The sequence below is a fragment of the Amphiura filiformis genome, chromosome 12 (assembly GCF_039555335.1).
Source record: "Amphiura filiformis chromosome 12, Afil_fr2py, whole genome shotgun sequence".
NCBI classification, from domain to species: Eukaryota; Metazoa; Echinodermata; class Ophiuroidea; order Amphilepidida; family Amphiuridae; genus Amphiura; species Amphiura filiformis.
In genome coordinates, this window is record NC_092639.1 from 64433137 (window position 1) to 64459925 (window position 26789).

Sequence of the window (26789 nt, forward strand, 5' to 3'; positions counted from 1 at the left end):
GTGGCCATGAAAATTTGTACAAAAAAAATTCAGGAATTTCAAAATTAGGTAGGTATTCTTTTGTACAGTAAAGCGATACACAAAATTGTGTAGTCTTCAAAATTTGGTGCAGGCAGGGGAGGGCAACCAAACAACTTTTTTTGCTGAAGTAAATTTTTGAATTCTTCCGTGTTCTGGGTACACTGGTGATTGCGTATAAGAGGTGAGGTCTCATCCCCGTCTATTTACCGATGACTAGTGGGTCAACCATTTTGTTGTCATGACTGCTGATCAGCCAATCAGGGTGATTGTTCTTCACTTCTGCATTCATGTTCGTATATGCCATGATATGCTTGATGCTGCATAGCACAGAACACAGAAGAGTTAAAAAACTTAATGAAGAAAAGGAAATATAAAAAAAACCATTTTTTTCTCAGTTTTCAGCAGCAGACTGAGATGTCAAATACAGTTGAACTTCAGCTAAGATTTCCAAGTATGGGTCAGTTATTACATACATACATACCTATGAAACAAATCATTATTCCCTATTATTAATAATAATATATAAAAAAAGCAAAACCTAAACAAATCTAACTACATTTTAGTACACAAGGCATAGCTCCACTTATTTCATCGTTGTAAAGAGTACTACTACGTTTCCTTCTGGGTCCCTCAGCTGCCAGTGATCCTCTGATAGCTTCTGGGCACCTATAGCTTTGTTAGTGTTCCGTATCTGGAAATGGAGTGCAATATCTTCCTTGGTTTCAGGTATCACACCCGCATAGCTCACAAGGGTGAATTCTGCTCTTGGTGATAAACTAAACGTGCTGTATCTTATACTGCCGTTGCACAACTTCTGTCTCAGCGGCGCTACTCCTGTTATGTTACAATAGAACTGTTCCATGCTTTCAAAGTTTGCTGCGTCTTTAACTAGCAGCATCAGACGTACCCCAGACATGGGCACCCCCGTTCAGTATACCCCACAGGGGTAGGTTCATCTCGGAATGCACATACAAGTTGGTGTCAAAGTCTACTTCTTTGGCAATTTCTTCGGGTAGTTTTTCCAGTCGCCACGGTTTGGACGACATCACCTCCATGGCGGCAACTGCTCTTGACTCATGCGTGGCGGGCCGAACATGAGTACGACACCAATTGATTGGGATGCTCTGGATGGTCCCTGGGTTACTGGGTGGTAGTTCTGTTTCATGGACGCTGACGTGAGTGAAAGCACCAGAGAATAATGAAATGAAAGGGATAAGAGTCCTTTGTGTCAGTGTGCCTTGTGGATTGGGTGCTTTTATCTCGACGTAACAACGAGGAGGATTGGTCAAAACAGCAGCTGATAAAATCAAAGAAGAAAAAGAGACAAAATAATAAATAGATGTAATTAATCAAGTAATTAAATAAATCTTTATGACTACGCAAATGAAATTTTAAATCCCCATTTTACAAATTATGTAATTTAAAAACAAATGTCATCTTTGAATAAGTTCATCAGGATCAATATAATTGAATATAATTAAATATAATTTTACACAATTGCAGAAATTTCCTGCCAATTCAAGCTGTAAAAGTGAAAATTTGTATGCGAAAATTTTTCTCTTGTTTTTAAATTCTTGATATTAATTTCCATATTAAACATTAACCTGTACATAAAGGAATATATATTTTCACAACACTGCCATCTTCACAAACACAAACATATCCATCTGCTATATAAAAATCATATTTCCACTAAACACACAATATTTGTTACTACTATAGCATGGTACATCTGCACCTGCATAATAATTACATGCATCATGACATTTACATACAGTCTGCCCATCTTGTGCTAATTAACGATTGGTAATTATATGATATATCATATGTACAGGTGCGATAAAATGGAATGATTTGTGCTGAAAATGCAAATATTTGAAATAAGGTGTTATGATCCATGCTTTGTGGAATTTGAAATAAAAAGCTGTCAAAAAGTGTGAAAAACATTAAGGAATCGGAGAGCAACATTTGCACACACCTGAGAGCACATCAGACACATCAAATTGAACTTTGAATATGAGGAATGTCCTTTTGATATCAAATAATTTTTGGAAATTTGCAATAATAATACAAATTTTATGGCAAAATCTATATTTTTGAAAACAGACCTCAAAGCAAACTTTATAAATATAATGATATGTACTTTAAATAAAAAGTGTATGTAGCTGGAGGAAAAGCCGTCCATCATTTGAAATTTGTGACCTTTCGCATTGAAGATATACTTTTTTTTTCAAAAAAGACCTAAAAATGTTATGTCTTTTTGGGAACAAAATGTTGCAACTGGGCTATTCCAGTTGAATATCCTAAGACTTGACTCTAATCTTCCCTGTGTGGGAGATTAAGGTCGTATCTTCCAAAGGGGGCATATGGATTTTATCTGAAATAGCCCAATGCTGAGGAGGAGAATGAAGCCCTGACCAATTCTTATCATTTAAGTGGAAAGCAGCCGACAACCAAAGCTGGCTGAACAGAAAGTCACTGCCGACCGAAAACGCAACATCTTACGGAGATCCTGGTCAAAACGTCAGACTATAAAATGGCGTAAACGCAGGTTGTAATTAGACTTACGTTCTATTGCAGTAATCCTGAATCCTTCACAACTGTCCAGTTTCTCATCCAGCAAGAGTTTGCCTAGGCCTGCATAGTCTTCAGCTGAGTCAAAGTATAGCAACAGATGCTCTGGATCCCACCTAAACAACATAAAGCAACAAGAGCAAATTACAGATGAATTTGATACTTTCTTGCCATTACAAATCTCATTAGGATTGAATTCCAAAATAAGTAGGAACAGCATTTTTGAAACAATATGAGCTCTCTGGCTAAATGCCTGTTAACATGAAAATAACATGTTTTTGATGCCTAAGTCAGTAATATCAATTTCTTTCAGCATTGTGTTCATCAATGGACTGACTCTTACAGGATTCACACCACAAATACAAGCCCCTATATGTTACGCTATACAAAAGTAATTTTCTCAGCTATAAATCTCAGCTAGTTGCTTCAAATGTACATGGTCATAAAAGATTAAGCGTACGGTGAAGTTGAAATTTTGTGATACACCATCTCTATATTTATTAACCAAAATAAAAAAGCCTCAAAATTTTCAAACAAATTACACAAAGATAATTTCAATTCAAATAGTCCTGGAATAGGTCCCTATTTATAATTTGATTTAAACAATTTGGCACCAAAACACAAATTTTCAAAGAATAATGTTCCTCAATCTGACCAAGGCAATTGCTGCAATTTCAACAGGCACGATTACTCTCACCATAGATTCATAACTACATTTATTTTTGTGCTTTACGTGTTCCAAGCTGCTATCACGAAAATAACAATGTGCAAATATATTCCTTTTGTGTTTAGGTCAATGTTGGCAAAAAACGCAAAATTAATCACACAAAAATTTCCACTTTTACAATACTTTATTTAGTGGTGTGTGGACTCAATGTCAACAGAACTGCCCCTTACCTGAGTAGCTCACAACGTGGTCCCCTGAGTAAACTCTTCAGCTGCTTGGCAACTCTTCCAGCATGGTGTTCATCAATGGATTGACTCTCTAGCGTCAACAGAGCAAGTATACCGGTCCCTTCAACAACATCTGATACCCTCTTACCCCAGTCTTTGTGAAGCTGCGAGGATAAAAAAAAACAAGCAAAATTTATATGATAGAATTAATATTGATGTTGTTTATAGAACAGCTCTGTTGCTGATAGCTAAGGTATAGTGCAAAAAGAGAGGATTTGACAGATCGGGAGTCACTGCTCTGCTGTTGCACAGATGTACCGTATTTCGTCAAATAAACGCCCCCGGGGGCGTTACATTTTCCCAAGGGGGGGGGCGTTTATTCAAGGTCAATTTTAGAACGATAATTCCCGTTAAAATCATTAGGTAAACTAAAAACACACGCTAAAATGACGAACTATGAACTAGAAACACTAACTTCTGGTTCACTTCCGGGTTTCTGATCCAGATTTTCGCCAATTATTGACGCTATTATTGACCATGTGGGCAACTTGGGTACACAAGATAGCATGGAAATATCGGTATTTTTTAAACATCTTGGTTGAAAAAAGTGGTGGGGGGGGCGTTTATTTGAGGGGGGCGACTATTTGACGAAATACTATGTGTTCCAAGATCTGTGGATTTACATTGTTGGCCCTTTTCCACACTGCAAGACTCACCCAATGTTATTTTTTTAAGGAAAAGGTGTTTGAGTTATGGTTTGACAAAACAAAATCAAGCATGTCAATTGCAAGCGTATCTTGTCACAAAAGGCTATTCCAGTTGAAATCCATACACCCCCATGGAAGACATGACCTTAATCTGAATAATCTTCCACACAGGGAATAAAATTTCAAATGGAGTCATCCATTTAGGTAAACTAATTTGATATTCACACTCCATGTGTGGAAGATTAAAGTCATGTCTTTCATGGGGTGTTATGGATTCAACTGGAATAGGCCAAATAAAAAAAAATCATTATGGTTAAAACCACACTAGCAAATTAAGCAGCTGCAATTAGACAGGCAATGCATTCCCGGGGGGATCACTTGCATAAATGGTCTGTACGCATGCGTGACCAAAAAAACAAGGAAAAGGGGGTGTTTTTTTAGGCAAGGCAAGTTACGCGAGTGACACATTTAGGGTCTAAAAAACACTGATGTTCAAGAATAAGGGTAGTTTTCTGAAGCTGAACAACTTGTTTAGGGTACCTTTTCAAATTTTTGGTTAATTACGAGTCCAAAAGGGTACATTTTTTCATTTAAAAAAAAAAAAAAACTCATTTGGGGGTAAATTTTATATTAAATTACCTTATTAAGGGCATAAATTTGCTGGTAGGGTAAAACTCGTTTAGGGGGTGTTTATAGAAAATTTGGTCACGCATGCGTACAATATCATACTTGAGTGCCCTCGGAATGCATTGCACATTGTTGTGGTCTGATTGCTGTCTCTTTTTACATTAGACTATATAGACTACGTGATATGACCTGATATAATCAAGTAAAAAAATTACGGAGCATACAACGTTGAATAACATTTGGACAAAGGTTCGTAAATTTGCAACAAGTACGCAAGGGACTTTGAATTTTACCATCAGTAAATGGTACTGAGCAAATTATGGTAATAACTAAATTTTCCGACTTTGGTTTCAGTGCATCAGATCGTGTCACGTACATATACATACTGATTTTTTGGCATTTGTGAATTAATACACCCAAATGGAACCAGCCAAATTTGTTGTCACGTGTTTGTTGGTCAACAGCAGTTTGGACATGAATTCATTAGTCCCCATAGAACTCTATGTTAAACAGCTAAAATAACCAGTGGGGTTTCTTTCACTTTACCCACAGTTTTTCGGAACTAGAGATAGATGCCGTTGGTGGCGTCTGGCCAGATGAAGGGGGCTATACCCGGCCTAGTAGAGCTGTTGATTAAATGCACTTTTTGGGCCCAGATCTATGCTGTTTTGTTTATTTATCAGTGTTTCCAACCCTTTTGAAACCATCCTAAGGCATTCCATGCGCTACAATGTCAAAATTATGGCTACATCATAGATATCTCTGGCATCTCTGAGCATTACCAGGTCTGAGCATATGAAAGCAATTCAGGTGTTCCTTCAAAGCTTTAGTCGTGTGCTGCCATCTAGCTAGTTTAATTTCTTAAAATTTGACAGTATTCTTTACAAAGTACATAATGGCTTAAAAGTCTATAGCATTCGTAATACAGATTTCATAGTTATTCACAAAGGTCCATTACACCTGTCCACACAACTGGGTCAAGGCGCTATTCCATTTGAAATCTATACACCCCCTGAGAAAGACATGATCTTAAATTCCACACAGAGGGATGCACATTTCAAATGGAATCACCCACTTAATTAGGTAACCCCATTTGAAATTCACACCCCTGTGTGGGAGATGAAGATCATGTCTTCCATGGGGGGTGTATGGATTTCAACTGTAATAGCCCAATTGATATGGTTGGTGAACACATTATAATATCAGTGACATGTTTGTTCATATTGCCACAATTTGTAAGCCACCTCTCATTCAAATTCAATTCAAATAAAGGACGACTTCGGTCATCTATTTGAAATTTACGACTTTTTGAATGATTTAAAATTATGACAATATCCACTTTTATTAAGAAATTAAATCAAGCGTAGCCCAGTTAAATTCTAAATAACAAGTTTTGCCTGTGTGGGGGAATTGTGTTGAGCATGAGGCTTGCATAATGGAGCTGATTTCTGACAATGATATGTAAACTCTATTCATTGTGTGCTACCATTCTGAGGGTCTATAGATGTCTTTCGAGGGTCTATGGTGCAAGTTACTGTATACCACCAAATTTATTAGCACCCTGGATGCAAAAATCAATCACTTATAGGGGGCGCTTATTATAAAAACAATGAAAGTCAAATTGAGAATACATGTAGACAATAGTAAATACAGTGTCCACATCAAAAGTCTGTATACCAAACTTGGATATTGTTTTTATTGTATCTCCAGGCCTGGAAAAATAGTACACTAATCTATATGCCTTTTGTTTAAAGTAAATCACACAAACAGTTTTCATATTACATTGATTTATATTTTCTTTGTATCTTATTGTTTTGAGCAGGGCTACAATAGCTGGTATCGCATAGCAATTTGCTATACAATTTGGTCAGTTTGCTATGCAAGTTCCATTATGCATATAGCTATTTTGCTATGCAAGTTTTTACACATTGTTTTAAAACTATGCATGCAAGGATAGGCTTGATTCACAAATGTGCATGACAATCTATTTTTATTGCTTGGTTCACTTGGCAACTCGTAAAACATTTGAGAGATATCCTTCCCAATAGTTTCACATTTATAGGTCTATTTTGAACCCTCGGTTTTCCAAGGGCAAGCAGTATTAATTTATCATGATAAGTACGATAAATATCGCTACACAAACCGCTATACAATATTTGAAAACTGCTATACAAACTGATATTTGCTTAGCTTTTTTGCAATACAATTGGACACTATCGCGGACCCTGGTTTTGAGCAATCACTGCCCAACACAGTTTTTGGTGACTTTGGTTTGAGACTTGTTTTTAGGTAATTTGGGGTCACTGATTTCTAATATAGCATTATTTTTTTGCATATCACGTCAAATTTTCACTCTATGGTATACCCCTATTTATATGAGAGGGGCGTATTATCTGGGCCCATAAAGTTACTAAATCATATAAACCCAATTGAAAGTCAAAAGGTGAATGCATAAATATTGGCATGATAATATAAACTATAAAAAAATACCACAGAATAAGTCTTAATTTGGCAAGAAGATATACCTTGGCATGTTTGACACCCCAAAAATGACGGGTATAGTGTTGCAACCCATGAGAATAATATTTTTTTAAATTTTGATGTTTATGGAGGCCAAACTTAAATTTTATGTCAAAGTAATTAGTTTTATGAACATTTAGCAAAAAACTGCATCAAAATCGGGCGTTGCTAGCATTTTTTGGTCAGGCATTTTAGCCATCTTTCAGGAATTTTTCAGATTTTATACGATAATGACGTCATTGTGACGTCATATGATGTATGTTGGTACTTATTTTGGTATCGATGGATAGAGTAGACTCATAGCTATTCATAGGTACCCAATATAAGGGGTTTACTGTGGAAAATCCAGGGGGCTGCAACCCTTTGGTGGATGTGTTAAGTGATTCATGAAATTTCACCATTTTTCATAGAAAAAAAACTTGACGTGATAGGGAAAAACTGATACCATTTTTGAAATCAGCGACCCCAAATTAGTTAAAAACAACTATTAAATCCAAGTCACCAGAAAAAAAGTTTAATTTTGTTGGCCAGTGTAATCAATTGTTAGTGAGCTAAAATGACTGAAAATTGTAATTTTTGTCAATATTTTGCTGAAACCCAATGCATAAAAGTTCAGAGTACTTTAAATTTGCACTTTTGCCTTGAAACTTGGTCAAAGTATTTCTAATGCACATACTCTAATGTATTATATTGTCCAGCTGGCCTTGCATATTTGCATATTATTAATTAGCATTTAATGCAAATATGCAGTCAGTCCATAAGTAATTTCATTCAAGTTTGTGGCGCATTATTAATTTATGAATTGTAAAATTTATAATATTTTACAAATTTTTCAATTCATAAATTGCAGCATTTGTGGAAATTTCTTATATCATATCTGCAGTATTGAAATGTGTTCAATTGACCCACAATGGAAGGTAGCTTAGCGTTTTTATCAGACGGGCGATCAATACAACTGCATGTTCCTCTAGGCTAACAGCTGTATTAGTGACTCCAATAACGCCTTTGTATTGTACTCAACAGTAAAGTGCTGAAATTAATGCTTTCAACTTTGGCAGAATTCTAAGTTTAAGGGGATGCAAGACATTGTATGTGTTTCAAGAAGAATGATTTAATTACAAATGCCTGGAATTTTTACCCAAAAATGTGGAATTATCAATGACTTTCTGTCTTGGGGTGGGGAGCAAATCCCAATTGGGGAAATGTGTTGATCATTAATATGTTTGTTTCAAATTGTTTATATAATTTTCTACTAACCTTTTCATTAATTGATACATAATTTGTTTTCCTTTCTGTAATTAATGTGTATTCAGTGATCTCCTGGAATATGGAATTTTGAACAATCACAAAGTAGTAAGTACCATAATTATGGTTTCTTGGCCATCAGAAAAACTTTGCATATAAAACTTACAGGCATTGCAGAGGACACTCTCAGAGACTACATGTACCATCATGATCTCACTCTCACTAGTGTCAGTACAATTCATACATACCAAATAATGAGCACAAAGGATGCCCAACAAATATGTCACATCATCCCATAGTTCACTCATTTATTCAATTTTTAAAACATGACAAATTAACAATAAAAGATATTAATCACATGATAAATGTGCAAAACAATCGTAGAAGACTCACCCAAAAACAATATATGATTTCATAACTGAAGTTACTGAACACAATTGACACCTTAACTTTAAAAAATCTGAAGTTTATTTTTGAAACTTAAACAACAACACATAAATTTTCTTTAAGTTCTTTATTTTGACAAATTGCCTACAAATGTATATAGTTTAAAAGAAAAATTGATATACATGTATAGGCCCTATTGCCTTATCGCTTCTGAACTCTTCAAGAACCATATAGCTTAGATTCTGAGTCTTGATACGAGTCCTCAATAAAGTTGTGATGTTAAAAACAAATGTAAAACCATGACCTACCGGACATTCTGAGCTGTTGTGTGCCTGCCGGCTGGCAGTGGTCACTAAATATTTTCGCGATCAGAGGGGAGGGGCAGTCTCAGGACCTGTGGTGATCATTTGTGCAGTCACTAGACTGGACTCACATAACTGGACTTATGTCACATCATGAGGACTCTGATTTTAGCTTGTAACGTATTGAATCTTAAAAAAATACCAATATCCTGCATTCAACTCCAACCATCTCCCACACAGGATTAACAACATTCTTCAATTTTGTTCATGTTTGACTGGAAATTAAAATCATTTCATTATAGCAATTAAAGGCAAAACTTGTATATCTTGAAATACATTGCATCTTCAACAATTTTGAATCTTGATGATTGATGACTCGCAGTACATGTTAGGACACTTCATTGCTCATTAGTTTGTGACTATCCCGGGGGGGCACTCAATTTTTTTTTGGGTAGGGGTGTGCCACCGCCAGTTTCGAACTTGAGGTCTAAGGAACTGATCGGCAGGTCAAAAAGGGGGGTCTAGGGAACTGATCGGCCAGTCAAAAAGGGGGGTCTTGGGAACTGTTTGACCGGCCAAAAGGGGGGTCTTGGGAACTGATCAGCCGCCAAAATCTGAAAAATCTCGGCAACTAAACCATGCAGGCCAAAGCAGGGTTCCATTTTGTTGCGTTTTTGCCACAGATTTTTGAAGGAATCGATTTCACTTTGAATTGTGCATTAAATTATTAAATCAGGAAAACCATTAATGCAAAATAGGTCTGTTTTGGCCTATTACGATGAAAATCTCAGCAAAGCAAAACAGCATTGAATCAAATTACTAGACCCTGCAGACCTACAATCTATGCTATTAGCCTACTGATAATTATAGCAGCAGCTAGCAGCATTACATAAAAGTCCACCATAAAAACAAACCCACAAAAATATTTTTTTCAGTGCCGAAAAGAAAAACATTGACTACATTGAACTGCATGAGATGATTGAGTGAAGTGTGCAGAATTTGACACCATTCCACTAGACCAGTAGATCGTAAATTACCTTTTAATTCACTGTTATGGCCAGCTGCAAGGATGTGCACACAATTATTTGAGGTACTTTTCCTCATATTTGGCAATTTTATTCCCAAAAGAGATCTCAAAATCATTTATTTCTAGCAAAATGTTCATCAGCTGAAGGCATCGGCATCGCGGCAGGCACTTTCGACAGTGCAGTGCTGTTTATGAACAACAAACCAGTGTTGCCACTACTAAAGGAGCCCAAAAGTTCACCTTACTCCTAATACAATGTGTTTCAATGGGGAAGAAATTTATGGAAAATTCCCTTTGAAGTTTTTGAGCTCATAAAAGTAGCTTTTGGGCTTGAAATAGTAGGACAGAAAACACGCCTGTCAAGATGCCAATGAGAGCGGAAATCGATGATCTGAGGGTCTATGGAACGGCTAGAAAAATTTCGGGGCTTCAGAGCGGGGAATCAATGAATTTAGAGGGTCTAAGGAACGGCTAGCGGCTCTGAAAAAGGGGGGGTCGTCGCCATGGCACATACCCGTATAGCTGGGAAATGTGAGTGCCCCCCCCCCGGGTGACTATTCTCTACTATACATGCCACATATATGCATGTAAATGATCATAATATGTGACCATACACCGCAAATAGACTGTAATGTTGGCAGAGCTTGTTTTAAGCAGGGTTGTCACTACAATTTTTTTTTTTTTTTACATTTCCGGAAGTGGGTGATGATATTTCATCATAAAAAGAGCAAGAAAATTTGTTTTGTGTGGTACCCTCAAAGCCTATTCCCCAATCCCTAGTGTTCACTAAAAAGATAGTGCGAGGCTACGCTTTGCCTTCAATATCTTAAAACCAGTACTTTTTTGGTCCTGGTGACAATCCTGGTTTTAAGATATGGTCAATTAAAATTCTTAAAAGAACAATAGAAAACAAAGGATTTCTCAACTCTTTTGTTTTTTACTACCTCACAAAAAAGCAACAGGAACATGTTGTAAATCTTATTTTCAGGAGAATTTACCTAGATCCAATATCTCAAAAAGTGAAAATGTTGAAATTACAGCTTTAATATTTAAGTTCAACTTGATATACTGGTATATTTATTAAACAATGTATTATACATGTATGTATCCAGCATCTGATAATTCCAACATTTTCATGCACACATCACATCTAGAATGTATGCAATCTATTTCGTGCACATTAACAAAATCATATCTGAAGACCATTTACCAATCTATTTTTATTTAAAAATAAAATTTCATTAAAATGCATTTTTATTACAAATTTATGCATAGCCAGCCTCCCTAAACAAATCAACTTTTCTTGGTAGCCATTTCATTTGATTATACTTATTCATTCAGATCGGATCATGATCTTTGAATGTCATTTGCACATTTATGGGCAAGCTGTGTAACTGAATAGCACAGCAAACAAAACCATGCCATGCATCACAGGTAATTGAATCGCCCCCGGCTCACTACTCATTATACGCTATGTTTGTCAGGCAGGCTTCCCACTCATATTTTATCCCTCGCTTTATTTTTTTCCGTCTAAACATGAGAATGCCAACTTGTCTACTTCAATACAAATCAATTGCAAATGAATATCACTATTCTTTTGCATGCATATATTGAAATCTTATTGTATTCAAAAAATATGCAAAATTGAAATGATTTTATGGAATAGAGCACAATATAAAATGGGAATAATTGTGAATAATATATGTGATGACAAACAAAGTTTCAAATAATTATGGCTAATTGAAGGATTCTTATGGCAACAGGAGAGATAATAACAATATGGCAGCACATTAGATGGAAATATACCTGGGAGATACCGAAAAGCCACACATTTTCATAAAGTGTTTATTTTCATGGCTAATTTCAGCACTGTGAATTTAAAATCCTGCGAAAATATCTTTGATTTGTGAAGTTCAACATGTACTTTCTTTCAAATCATGAATAAACAAAGCCCACAAAACTGAACATTCAGAACTGTTTTAAATTGTGAAAAATTAACACTGCTAAAATAACCTGCCATACAGCATCACGAACCATTCTCTTTTAACAATTTCATTGCAATGTTAGAAATCCATTTATCTACCACTATGCATACCAAATTGTTCACCATAAATAAAATCCAAAATGTGCAAGTTTATTTCCCATTGATCGTTCTTTGCATTCTAAATCACCAAATGCACAATGGACCGTCAATACATTTAGGTTTTATTAAAAATGAGAACATTATTAATAGAGGCGATGGGCTGTAGCTTAGCAACGCATGGGAAGAGGGATTATAATTTCATCATTTTGGAGCATCTGTCAGGGTTCTAAACAGAAATCTGGATGAGTGATTGTCCGTCAGACTATGTAATGAAAGAAGGAACATGTCATCTTTATGAATTCCTACATACTTCAATAGGGTATTAAATATTCCTCCCCCCTCACAAAGTACATGTGAAATCATATTTTTGTTAAGTATAAAATCAAAATATATATACAATGAATTTCCATTCAATCTCCATGGCAAGCAGTGAGCACATGATGGTAATGTGATATGATGGAGAATGTTTCAAATATCAATTTGATATTTTATTCATTCACAGATTTCACACTTTAAAAAATGCTGAAGTATCATCCAAACCCCATAAAATAATAATTACACATGGTCGAAAGTAAAACATTGGAATGTATCACCTGTTTTTATCATTCAAAATCAACAAATAGCAACATTAAAACTCATTCCTTTTGATTGTGTCATACATGTACATGATTATGTGTACAATGTCATTTAATAGTGTAATGTGTTTAGTTTATCATAGCTGGGGCACTGACGCATGATTAGATTAGCATGTGCCCCCTACAGTGCCGCTGACAAGGGGGTTAAGGGGGTACGTTAAAAGTAAAGAAAACATACCTTAATGGGTCCATAACCCGGTACCCCAGGTCAACATAAAAAGTGGTAACCATGTGTGTTCTTCCTTTTTCAAAACCCCCTTTTCACTGATTTTTCATTGATTTTACCCCCTTTTTTGCCAAATCACTGACAAAATCAGGGTAAAAATACCCCTTTTTCAAGGTTTTCAATGAGAAGATTTCCAGACACCCCTTTTCAATGACTCCAAATATTTTAATATATTAAGTACAAAATGTGCAAGTATGAACATTACTTTGTGTCTGTTGTACTCCCAGATGATCCTGTGTTATTAACTGGGGTAATTACAATGCCTGTATGACAGCATTCAAGCTTTGACTTACATTTTGTGGACAGAATGGTGAAAACATAAAGTGAAAGATATCCTACTTAAAGGAACATTTTCTAAGGTGAAATTTTGTGTAGAAACTGAATCTGACATAAAAAATGCATAATTATCAACTTGAAAATTTTCCCCATAGCACTGTACAGGCATATTTCTGCCCGAAATCCTCAAATATCATGAAAATTTGCTCTAAAAAAATAAGTCCTTCAAAATGGGGATACTTAGGGCTAAATAAACATAAACTTGCTCTAGAGGGAGGTATTGGCAAGAGCAAGTTTGTGTTTGTTTAGCCTTAAACCTCCCAGTTTTGAAGGACTTATTTTTTTTAGAGAATCCATTAATTTTTTTTTTTTTTCAAAATTCTTAGGGGTGGGGGTAGCATATTGCAAGTTATTTTCTTTTCTGTAAATGGAGCTTACTTATTTATTATATTACCATTTAGCTATTGAAATACTGAGCAAAAAGACACTTAAAGCATCCCTATAGCTCATACGAATGAGGAGATATGGCCTTTTCAAATAGAAAATGAGGCTTAATATCGTACTTTTTTCCAAATCAATTGTCACAGAAACACTCAAGTTTCTACTGCTGCTACGGAAATAAAGAAAGATGTTGATCCCATTCAATGCTTTTAATATCACAATTGTACCCTTGTTACACAATTAGTATAGAAAATTAGGCTCTATTTAATAGTGTTCATGTTCATACACTCACATGAAATCTGCAAGTCAATTTTTTTGTCACCGAAAAACAGCTATTTTCGGTCAAAATAGGACATAAAATTGAATTTTTCTTGAAATCTATAAAAGATAGGGAGTTTTAAGTGCCAAAATCTGAAACTACATGATATTTTACCCTTGGAAACATATAAACAATCAAGAATTTTTATTGTTTTCACCCCTAAATAATTTTTTCACACTTTTGTCCGCCAAACGTAAGTCAAGGCTTGAACACTGTCGTATACTGATTTTATTTGAAAATGAACCAAAGAGGAACAATCCCTCGAAGTTTTGTGTACAGAGGTTCCTTTAAAGTAAATGCCAGAGGGTGGAGGCTGAAGACTCGGGCTGAAGACATCGATCGAACGAACCTGTGAAATACCCCTTTTTTTTAAATTTCGCGGAGACAATGCTCAGAATACCCCTTTTTTCGCGATTTCAAGCGGTCCGCGATTTCAGTCAACAAAATACCCATTTTCCATGAAATTTAGAACACACATGGTTACCACTTTTTATGTTGACCTGGGGTACCGGGGTCCATAAAAGCAAAGAAAAGAGACCTCAAGGGCCCGTAAAAAGGGGGTGGTGCGATCATTTTACCCTCGGGCCCGTAATGGCTCTCGGCGGCACTGCCCCCTACCCTGGGTGCCTCATCTCCCCCTGAAATGAAAACATGACCATTTCCATGAAAATGGATGGCACACTCTCAATCAGGCTCATGATCAGTTTGATTTTCAAAATTTGTAAAATCAAAATTTGGTTGCAGATATTAAATTAATTAACTTTATGCGTCCTCTTTCAGTTGACTATATTTAAATATGCAGGCACTGATTTGGTCAAATATACATTAAAAACAGGAGCAGCTCAAAAGAAACAGCAATTTTTTACTTCAACTGGGATATATGTCTTGAAATGTAATTTTCTCAACATCAAATTCATTTTGTTTCATTTTAATAACTACATGCACAAGTAAAGCACTATGAAATTTAAAAAATGGGCCAATAATATTTGAAAATTATCACCAGAATGAAAAACAAATGTTAAGTCCACTGGGATCCTTTGTTTTAAACAAGAAATTATATTGCTACTTTATATTGCTTTGTGAGAGTGCACAGCAAAGACATGTTTTTTCCATACATGTAAATCCCTCGATACAAGAATGCCACTAAAAATGTGTGCACCATTTTCCTTATCTTTTTTCAGAAAGGGATAAATCTCTAATCCAAAAATAAATACAATTCCAATATTTTGGTAAAATGCAAATTTATATATGCAATGTAGGCCTAATGCAAGCTTGTTGAACTTCTTTGAAATAAATTCAAAATTGAGAATATGTTTTCATATTATGTAAACAATAGGCGGTTCTCGAACCATGCGATCCCCTGGCTGGGCAATCAGTAAAGTTGTACCTCAGATGACCCCTGTCCCCTGAAATGACCTTCTGAAAATTTGGCTCTAAATATAGACTGTACCCACCAAGTTTCATGCCCATCCAACAGTTTTTACTAATTTGAAATCAGATGACCCCTGGTGACCTCAAAATGACCTTCCAAAAATGTGGCTTAAAATGTTGATTGTACCTGCATGCACCAAGTTTCATGCCCATTATGACTGTTTTTACTAATTTGACCTCAAATGACCCCTGGATGACCTCAGTGACCTTGACCCACTAACCAATACAAACCGGTTCTGTCTCGGGTAAAGATGCACCCACCCACCAAGTTGTAGGAATGTGCGACCCCTAGTCTCCAAGAAAATAGGCGGAACATACATACACACACATACAGAAGGAATACACTATCGCAATACCCCCCGCCCTCATGGCTAAAGCCAGAGGGATAATAATTTAAAAGGGTGAAAATAAATGGGCTACAGTAATGGTTCTCAATAGGCGGCCCGCGGGTCAGATCCAGCCCGCCGACCAACTGAAATTGTGGTTGGCCCTTGAACAGCTCTGAAGTGTACAGTAAATATTAATAGCAAACCAAAGTGTATTTGGGACTCAAACACTATTAATCTTTACAATGATTTTAGCTCTCTGTGACCCACAAGCAATATAAGATCCCTGGGCTACAGTCCCGGGGTACTCAGTACAAATGACCATACCGGGACGTGCTGCAAATATGGGTAGCATTTTCAGCCTTTTTGTATATCAATGACCCCTTTTTCAAAGCCTATTTTGGTATATAATGGGTACTTTTTTCAAACTTTTCTCAATTTTTTCGGAAAATAGCCCAATTTTCCCTTAATCTAGCCAAAATTTTAAGACAATTTGGGTTAAATTCGGCCGAAAACTGTAACTTTTGGTATATCAATGGGTCCAAGTTTCTTGAAAAATTGGTATGTTTATGGGTCCACTTTCAAATTCTCAGCAGCACGTCCCTACCAAAACCAAACTTGAGTACCCCCCCCCCCCCTCCGGGGCTACAGGCTTGTTGCAGGCTCATCACTTGCCTACTGCAGGCTGTTGAGAATAAAAATCACAACACCAACTACACTTGCTGTCCTGAACCATAGCCGGTCACCATACAATCTAGATATTAAATTTATTCAGGAAACAGGAAGGAAATGGTGAACCAAAATGGGGTTTCTCTGCCATTTGAGATTAAAATGTGTGCCAAATATTATTGTTGAATATTGGCTATTGTACCAGTGTTGTACGGTGCAATAACTGATTGAGGAGCCAATGGCTCTTTATAAATTCAGGTGCCCAAATTTTGCTCCCAATTAAAAAAGTGAGGCGCCAACTCATAGAATTCCAACCAATCAAAGTCATTCTGCCACACTTTACATTCAATTTTAAGTATTTTAGGCTTACTTCTGTTTCCAGTTCCCAGCCCTCGAATTAAGGATCTGAAGGGGCACGGCAACTTTTTTAGGGCAAGTTGGAAATTGCCTTGGATTTTCACTGAAAAGGCAAGGCAGCACGGCAGTTTGTAATATTTCAAAAGGGCATCATAGCAACTGTTGAAAATTGGAGAAGGGCACCAAAGCAATTTCTCAAAAGTGAAGAAAACACACACAAACATAGATAGATGATTTTATAAATGAAGGGGCAGGGCTGGGGCACCGACGGCAACTTCATTAGAGGGCACGGCAAGTGACTGCCTTGGGTAAAGGACATATTTTGAGGGCATTACGGCAGTGGGGATGGGCACCCACGGCAAAATGCCATGGGTGCCGTGGGTTAATTCGAGGGCTGCCAGTTCCATGACCAACTGCATAACACAGCTACTACTAGTACTACTAGGTTCATTAAAAGAATCAACAGCTGGAAGCCCTGATTTCATTGTTTCATCCTCCTCCTTGTTCCCAAGGATTTTGGCACCATTTTGAGTACTTGAAACAATCCAAACTTTTGACCTATTGACTGCACGCATTCCGTCACAGCCACGTGTGTTTGAATGTTCATAGCTGCTGTACTCAATGTACATTGAACGGTACATACGGTAAGTACTCCATATACAAATGTTCTCCAGGAAAGTCCCCATTGAGGCATGATAAATGCATATTCATAGCCATATATTCGTACTATTGAATGCTATGTTACATAAATGTTTTGCATTTGCTGGCGATTAAAAGCTTCAACAGTTAATCACCATTGGTGCCAGGAATTGAAGGTTTAGTCGCATCAGAAAAATGGTCGCACCCCGCAGCACTGTATTGTACTAAAATGTACAATGTAATAACATGCCATTCGTCATGTTATTCAAAACCTCAAAAATTTTACAAATTTGTCAAGTATTTATTGAATTTATACAGCCCCTAAAGCCTTGATTTTTGCAGGATATTGTTAGTTTACTATCAAAGTACATGTTTTATAAAAATACATTCAATGTACAAATCAGAATAATAAAAAAAACATTGAGGGTATCCTCCTTAAAACAAATTACAAAGTGAGTCCTTAATCCTGGTAGAAAAGCTATTATTTTTACCCTTCAAAACAAATTTTAATCTTTAACCAGAGCAGCCAACGTTGTGAAAGAAAAAACTCAGTGCACCTATCCCGATTCGAACCGCTGACCTTCGTATTACTAGCACAATGCTCTAAACAACTGAGCAACAGAGACATGTTAGAGAAGAGTGGAAGATTTAAATCGATAGGTACATGTATTAGGTTTAAATGATTTTTGTCACATTCTGGATCTGGATCAATTTATACTCCAATTGAGCAGATTCTTCTGCATCACATTAGAGTTGTACGCAGTTAATTACATTGTATGCACTGATCCTGGAACCTACATGTAGGATTGATTGCAGATATCAGAACTGGGGATGGCCCCTTCTCTTTTCGAATAGCTCTGACACTTAACATGCACAGGGATGAATCCACTCAGAACCAACAGCTTTAATATGTGACTTCCGAACCATGGTACGTCACACACACACACTACCTCATATGAGGTGAGAACAAATTCTACAATTAAATTCTGTGATATAACTGGAATTTTGTCGGTCCAGCTTCTAGTCTTGGGCCCAAGCTTCATGTGGCTCACGGTTTGTAATGAACGACAGAAACCGACTGTGAAGGAGACTAGTCACTCCAGACTGGAGTGATGATCGTCAATTTCGGAAAAAACAACACTCGACCATGGACTTTAATTGTCGGTTTGTCATTATATAAAACGATAAATGAAGTAAGTAACTTCCACTCTGAAAACTTAGAAACTTGTTTGATTCCACTGACTATTTGCGATCGAAATATATACACAACACCAATGACAGAAATCATCAAGAAAAAATCGAACCAAGGACTTGTTTTCACTCAAATTTGAGTCGCATCATCAACCGGAAGTGACGTGGCACGGACCGACAGAATAATGAAGGATTCCCGACCATATAGGAACTTTTTGGGAGGGAAGAGAATTTCACCTTCGATGGTATCTCCCGGCCGGCAGCGCAACGTCTTAACTGCCGCCCGGCCATTATCAGAAGGTACATGTATCAGAACTGCATATTTATAATGGGCAATTCCACGGTAACTCGTGCTACTCTTTATGGCGTCCTTTTACATACTTTGTGCTCCAGCTTTTAAATTGATTTGATTGGAATCTGTATTTTTTGTGTTTTAATACCCAACATTCAAGGCTAGATCCTCATAGTATTGCTAATTCAGGATATCAACTTTTGTATGTATGGGACAGCTGTAAAATCGGTAACTCGTACTACTGAGCAGAGGACATGCTTAAAAATCACTCATTTTTATTTTGATGGTGTGCTAAAACAAAAAACACTAAAGCCTTATTGATTATATGATAAGTAATTGCTATAATAAGGTTGGTTTTGGTATACCTTAAAAAGTTGTGCCCCTCATAGTTTTAAATTGACTGGCAAAAAACATGGTAACTCGTGCTACGGTAACTCGTGCTACAGTTTGTCCGGCCATATATAAAATGGTATTGTTCATCTAAATGTCAATTTTTTTTTGATAACAATTCCTCAACAACTGGTGTAATGATCAAATAACTCAATCTATGTACAAATAACCCTCCAAATAACCCATCTATGTACAAATAACACTATTCAGTGTATGTACCAGCATACAATGTACCACACACATTACATACAAACATCCCAGCCTTACATACGCCTTGCTTGATCCTGTTTGGATATTTTATTCTAGGGCTTAAATTTAAACAGTTAAATTGAACAGTCAACAATTGATAAAACTTTTACTTCCATGTTATTTGACTCTAAATTCCCTCACAAAACTTGTAATGTTAATGGTTATTTGCTCTGTAAGTTTTTTAAAAAATTGCTTTCTGAGTTATAGAATGTTTGGTCATCTTTTGGTTGAGACTATTTCCTGCTTGGTGCAAATACTCTAGTTTGCCCGATTTCAATCACTTCACTAAGCTGGAAAATGAGCCTCATTACACTCAACAACAAACCATATTGAGCTGTTTTAAAATTGCATGTTTTCCTGCTCTTTTAAATAATGAGCTGGTCTCGCTAAGTATTTTAAACTTTTTATCGTATTTCTTGCTAAATTATTGGGTTTTTGTTTTCTTGCCATATGTAATGCTATTTTTGTTGTTTTTATAATGTATTGTATTGTAAAGCGCTTTGTACATGAAAAGGCGCTTAATAAATGATGCTTATTATTATTATTATTATATTATAAATAGTTTTGTGTTATGTTATTTGCATATTTATGAATATTAATGAGCTTATTTACAAATTTTGCCTACATTTTCATTAATCCACTTTGCAGCATTATAAACACAATAACCAATCAACTTCAAACTTGGTTTGGTTGGATATGGTGGCCTGATGTGCTGTATAATTTTGTGTCATGTTATTTGCATATTTATGAATATTAATGAGCTTATTTGCATATTGCATATTATTTTTTATTTACAAACCTTTGTTATTTACACACTTTTGTGTGTGTGTGTGTATGGGCACCTTAATTACGAACTGCATAATTCTAGTTTGTCATGGGGCAGGCTGCCCCTTCCCCCACACTGGCTACACTGCTGCTAGAAAGCTGTTACCAATATCATGGTCACATATAAATGCATATTCATGTAGTTGGGAGATCCTCTATTGCTGCCAAGTGGTAGATTTTGCATTACCTTTGCTGGTACAGGGGGAAGTGGGCTATGGTAACTCGTGCTACATCGGTAACTCGTGCTACTGGTAACTCGTGCTACAGTTTTAAATGGGTCATTATTATGTGATGGATAGTGTTTTGTATATTAATTTCTTATTTTTACTCAAGGCACTACTAGTAGAAGGAAAATAATAAGTGGCATCAATTAAATTGCCAACATTTTGAAAATATATAAAAAAAATGCATCTTTCGGTAACTCGTGCTACGCCATATTTAGTGCTATGAAAACGCAATGAAAGAAAAAAAATAGTTACCAATACCATGGTCACATATAAATGCATATTCATGTAGTTGGGAGATCCTCTATTGCTGCCAAGTGGTAGATTTTGCATTACCTTTGCTGGTACAGGGGAAGTGGGCTATGGTAACTCGTGCTACATCGGTACCTCGTGCTACTGGTAACTCGTGCTACAGTTTTTAATGGGTCATTATTATGTGATGGATAGTGTTTTGTATATTAATTTCTTATTTTAACTCAAGGCACTACTAGTAGAAGGAAAATAATAAGTGGCATCAATTACATTGCCAACATTTTGAAAATACATAAAAAATGCATCTTTCGGTAACTCGTGCTACGCCATATTTAGTGCTATGAAAACTTAATGAAAGAAAAAAAATTAGTGGGGATTATTTAAAATGTGTTGGATGTTTCTTGAAGACCATATTTCAGAGATATAAAATGTATCAAATTTAAAAGAAAAGTGCCCATATTTAATAAAATAGGCCCACTTGGAAAATATCTAAGTTGAACAGGAGTTTTTCACTTAAAATACACTCTCCAAAGAAACTTTAAAAAAACACCCAAAATGTTAGAAAAATGCCGAAAAAAGTTTATAACTTGAACCTTACATCTGTTTGGAATAATATAAAAGTTAAAAGAAATATATATTGGCAATTTCATTTTTTTGAGTCATGTCCACTTTTGCTTGGAATTGCCCAATATATAATTATAAATACACATGTTTACCCTTGCTAGAAAATGATCAAACTCATCCCCAATGTGCAAAGTACATGCATTACCAATAAGAGATACAATGTATTACTATGAGATTAATTGTATGGGATTTGCTAGACTTACATGCATTTTGTAGTTGTACCAGTACAAACTTAATTGGTGTACACAATTATTTAGTCATATTTGTTGAATAGGTTGAATAAACAAGGTTATCGTAACTGTAAGCAAATCTATGTCACTTAGTTTGTTTGCAAAATGATAAATTCAATTATTTTGTTCTATTTGAAAAAGAACAGTTTGAGAACAAAGTTCAAGATCTCTCATGAAGCAGTAAAAATCTTATTATATGAAGCACAAATTGATGGAATGATGATGATCCTGTCCCCTGAGCTAGAAGGCATTCCTAGGCTTGTGGAGGGCTGGATTTGAGTTTTGAAAATAAAATGTGACTTTTGAGTGTAATATGCTCACCCATTGAATGTTGGGGGTTATCTGTGCAGCTTTGGAAATACTGTAGCTGGTATCGCGTTGCACAATGCTACACAATCAATATGCTACACAATTTTGGAATTGACATTTTTATACCATCCGGGTTTACCACATACTTACACACTGAAGTATGTGAATGTACAACTTTTAAAGGAAAGTAATGAAAGCATAATTTGCCGAGACGTATAAAAAAAGCTTAAGGGGGTACTACACCCCTGGCCAATTTTGTGCCTATTTTTGCATTTTTCTCAAAAATTATAGCGTATTGGCGACATGTAAGGTATGTATTATTTTAGGGGCAAGGACTACAACTACTGCACTGGAAATTTTATTTCAGCACAGACAACAGTTGTGGGGTTACAGTCAAAAATGAGGGAAAACCAATATTTGATCAATAAATCAATAACTACTTGCTGTGAGTTGCTGAATTTTCTTGCCCCTATAATATCTTACTTGTCACCAATGCGCTATAATTTTTGAGAAAAATGCAAAAATAGGCACAAACTTGACTAGTTTACCGAAAATCTTCGGTTTCTGGGGCCAAACGGCGCTCGTCTTCCGCTTTTAAAATCAGCATTCTGATTCAATTTTCTCTTAATTTTAGCCAGCACTAAAATTTGGCTAGCTACTACAACCCTGAATGTAATACATGATGTAGGTCCTGCTAGGAAGTGGTATTTTTTTGTCCAACCATGCCAACGCCCTCGTGATTGGTTAGCATTGTATCCAAGGTCCAAAAATTCAAATTTCTATGTAAATATAGGTGTCCCAGGCAAACCTTAGTTTTAAACATATAAATTTGCTAGTCAGCAAAATTCGCCTAGACCGGGGCTAGGGTTGGGATTTTCGGGTAATTTTGTGCCCGGGTACCCGTTCATTTTTCGGGCGGGTAAATTAAAAAACAAATAAAATAAAATAAAATTTGAATTTGAATGCATTTTGAAATCATTAATAATAGAGTATGACATGAATACAAAGTATCAATTTTCATATTAAAAATACAAAACAAACATCTTGAAATTTTTTTTTTTTTTTAGGTCATCAACCATGAATGATCCTAGCATTTAGGTCTAGGTCACAGAGGTCGGTATAGCCTACACTAGAGCCGAACTACTGTACATGTTCACGTAACCGCCTGAACTCATTTGCATAAGTTTGGAGGTGGGCTGATCGTATTTTGAATTGTCGAACACCTAATTTGCATATATATAGGTTTGGAGGTTTCCATATTTGGGTTTACCTAATTAATTATTAACGACCCGGACGTTGTTTACATCATGACGTCATTAGAGCTGGTCACTTCGTCAAACATCCGACGAATGAACGTTTGCAGTTTTCTTTTTATTACTGTTACCGTATATCGTGAAATACCATCTAGCTGACGTGTTAATCCAATATGATAGGAAAATATAATATTATAACCGATGACCCCGTGTTCACATTGGCTAAATATTAAAGCTGTATTTTCGCTTACGAACGGTTATGTTCACTGCCGTGCATCAGTATAGGCATCAGCATATCTAGGTTTTACTAAAGTAAAACATCTTTGGTCTAGGTCCAGGGACACTACAAAAGCGGAAAAAGAAAAAAAACTTTAAAAAAAAATTTTTTTTTTTTTTTTTTTTTTTTTTTTCGGTATCCGGGCATGGAATTCCTGCCCGGTACTCAGCTACCCGGTGGGACTCGAATTCCGGACTCAGTCCCTACCTTAACCGGGGCCCAAACACAATGCATATTGAATTTTTTTTCGAGAACAGGTCGGTGAAGGAAACCTACATACCGTATTTCGTCAAATAGTCGCCCCCCCCTCAAATAAACGCCCCACCACTTTCTTCAACCAAGATGTTTCAAAAATCATGCCAATATTTCCATGCTATCTTGTGTAGTAAGCTTACCAACTTGCCCACATGGTCGAAAATAGCATCAATAATTGGCGAAAATCTGGCTTGGAAACCTGGAAGTGAACCAGAAGTCAGTGTTTCTAGTTCATAGTTCATCATTTTAGAGTGAATTTTAAGGGTACATAACACAAAATAGCTTTCCATAGACTTTACGTGCAAAATAGGGGTTGCGTTTTAGGCCATAAGTCGAGTTACATGTACCTCTTATTTTAAAATATATATTTGATATCATCTTAATCAGAACAAAATTCTGCATAACATATCTGAAAATGACACAACATTTTCAGGCTACTTTTTGAGAAAATTAGCGTTATATAAAAAGGCCAGATTTTCCCGTGTTTACATCCGACTGCTAACCGCATTTTGACCTTGTGTGTTCATGCGCCCATAATCGTAAACATCACTCAAATTTTTGCATTTTCTTTTCAAATTTGCAGAGATCACATTCACAAAATCTAGTAAAACATGATTTTAACACTAAAATTGTTAATATTGTACCGATTTTCTTCAATTTTTATGCAAAGTTGGGACTATAGTCGTGATAAACTTTTACCGGAAACTGCTTCACAGGCGGATTTAGTGGTATGAACCCTTAAGTTTACCTTAGAATGATTTTAACAGGAATTATCGTTCTAAAATTGACCTTGAATAAACGCCCCATTGGGAAAATGTAACGCCCGGGCGTTTATTTGACTAAATACGGTAAATATGTTTTCTATACTTCACTTGGCCCAAATATATGATTTTTTATGGTGATGAGCCACTCGCACATGGAATTTTAGGGGATTTTGACAGCAGTTCCATTAAAAAAAGCTGCTATCGCCATGAGACTAAGATCTACCCCTAATGCTGTTTTGGGGAATTTTGCTGGCAGAATCTTTTTGATGAAAGTCAATCTTTGACAAGATGTAACTTTGTTACGGAAAGTGCTATGACAAAAATGTTTTGGCTTTCTTTACTCAAAGCAAGAGCTTTAAGGGGGTACTACACCCCTGGCCAATTTTGTGCCTATTTTTGCATTTTTCTCCAAAATTATAGCGCATTGGTGACAAGTAAGATATGTATATTACAGGGGCAAGGACTACAACTACTGCACTGGAAATTTTATTTCAGCACAGACAACAGTTGTGGAGTTACAGTCAAAATGATGAGGGAAACCCAATATTTGATCAATAAATCAATAACTACTTGGCTTGAGTTGCTGAATTTTCAGTGCAGTAGTTGTAATCCTTGCCCCTATAATATACATGTCTTACTTTTCACCAATACGCTATAATTTTTGAGAAAAATGCAAAAATAGGCACAAAATTGGCCAGGGGTGTAGTACCCCCTTAAGTTTAATATATGTAAAATGATGCAGTTTGATGGCAAATTTGAATTCACCTAGCATACCTAGTAAATATGCATTGTGTTTGGGCCCCGGTCTAGGCGAATTTCGCTAACTAGCAAATGTGTTAACTAAGGTTTGCCTGGGTAGCCCGACACATCATGGCCTATCCCGAAACATCATGGCCCTGTTCCTTCCTCACTAGGGCCATGAATGCCATGATGGGTAAAAACGGGCACCAAGAAATCACGTCAGCGGTGATGACGCCACACTGATGGCATCTATTTATAGAAGATTTCAAAACACGGCGACGATAACAGTCACAAGTCTGGTCTTTTACATCCTCAAATGTGCTCAAAATTTACGAACATGCACCAAATATGTTTTGTTTTTAAAAGTCTCATCTTCACGTGAGGAATGGTAGGAAGTGGTATTTATGAGAAAAAGTGGTATATTATGTGTACCCTGGACCAGATATGCTCAGGAGTCTCAGACCTTCGCACGGAGAAGGACAGTGGAAATCGAGTGACGGAGGTGTGAGTACTCGGCTAATCATGGCCCTACGCTGCTCCTTCCTCACAGTACATGAGTAAGAGGAAGAAGAGAAGCGGAGAAGGCCAGTGGAGAAGGCCAGTGGAAATCGTAGTGACGGAGGTGTGAGTACCTCGGGCTATTGTTTGGGATACCTACAATACGATCGTGATTGGATCGAGTGCAGCTGTTGAACGCGAACGCTGCGTTCATTCAATTGGAATTTTTACTATAATTATAGGCAAGCTTACATTTTTGTACAACACACATGACACATGCACAACACAACAGTTAGTGGCCTGAAATCAGACACTTAAAAGCCCCTCAATCATGCAATTACTATAAGAGGTTATTACCAATCTAAAATTGTGTGGCTTCTCAGATACTCTGTGATAACTGCTCATGCTTGGTGTCATTGGTGAGAAAATCTTATGCAGGAAGTAGCGCGGCGGTATATCCGCATCCCTGGTAATGTTTACCACTGCAGTGCCAAAATCGGTCTCTTCTCTCGCCGCTGAAAGATCATTCTCTAGGAAAATTCCGTCACAATCTTCCATGCGGAGGCCTGCCATCTTGATCTAAGACGTTTCCTCCCTCGAGTATAACAGAAAAGAACTCTTTCTTTCACGTGTGGGAGGAAAAATACACTTCAAAAACTCCCTGAGGAGGAACTCAGATGCTCTGATTTCAGCCTTTTTTGTGGTCGTG

General features: G+C 36.5%; 1 protein-coding gene across 1 annotated transcript; it reads right to left on the reverse strand.

Annotated features, from left to right (window-relative positions):
- Positions 1-26789, reverse strand: LOC140166574 (uncharacterized). The gene is given in 5 exon segments (XM_072190070.1): positions 1-949; positions 951-1318; positions 2590-2711; positions 3493-3653; positions 26438-26789. Coding segments are annotated over 5 exon segments (1212 nt in total). The 5' UTR covers positions 26654-26789; the 3' UTR covers positions 1-604.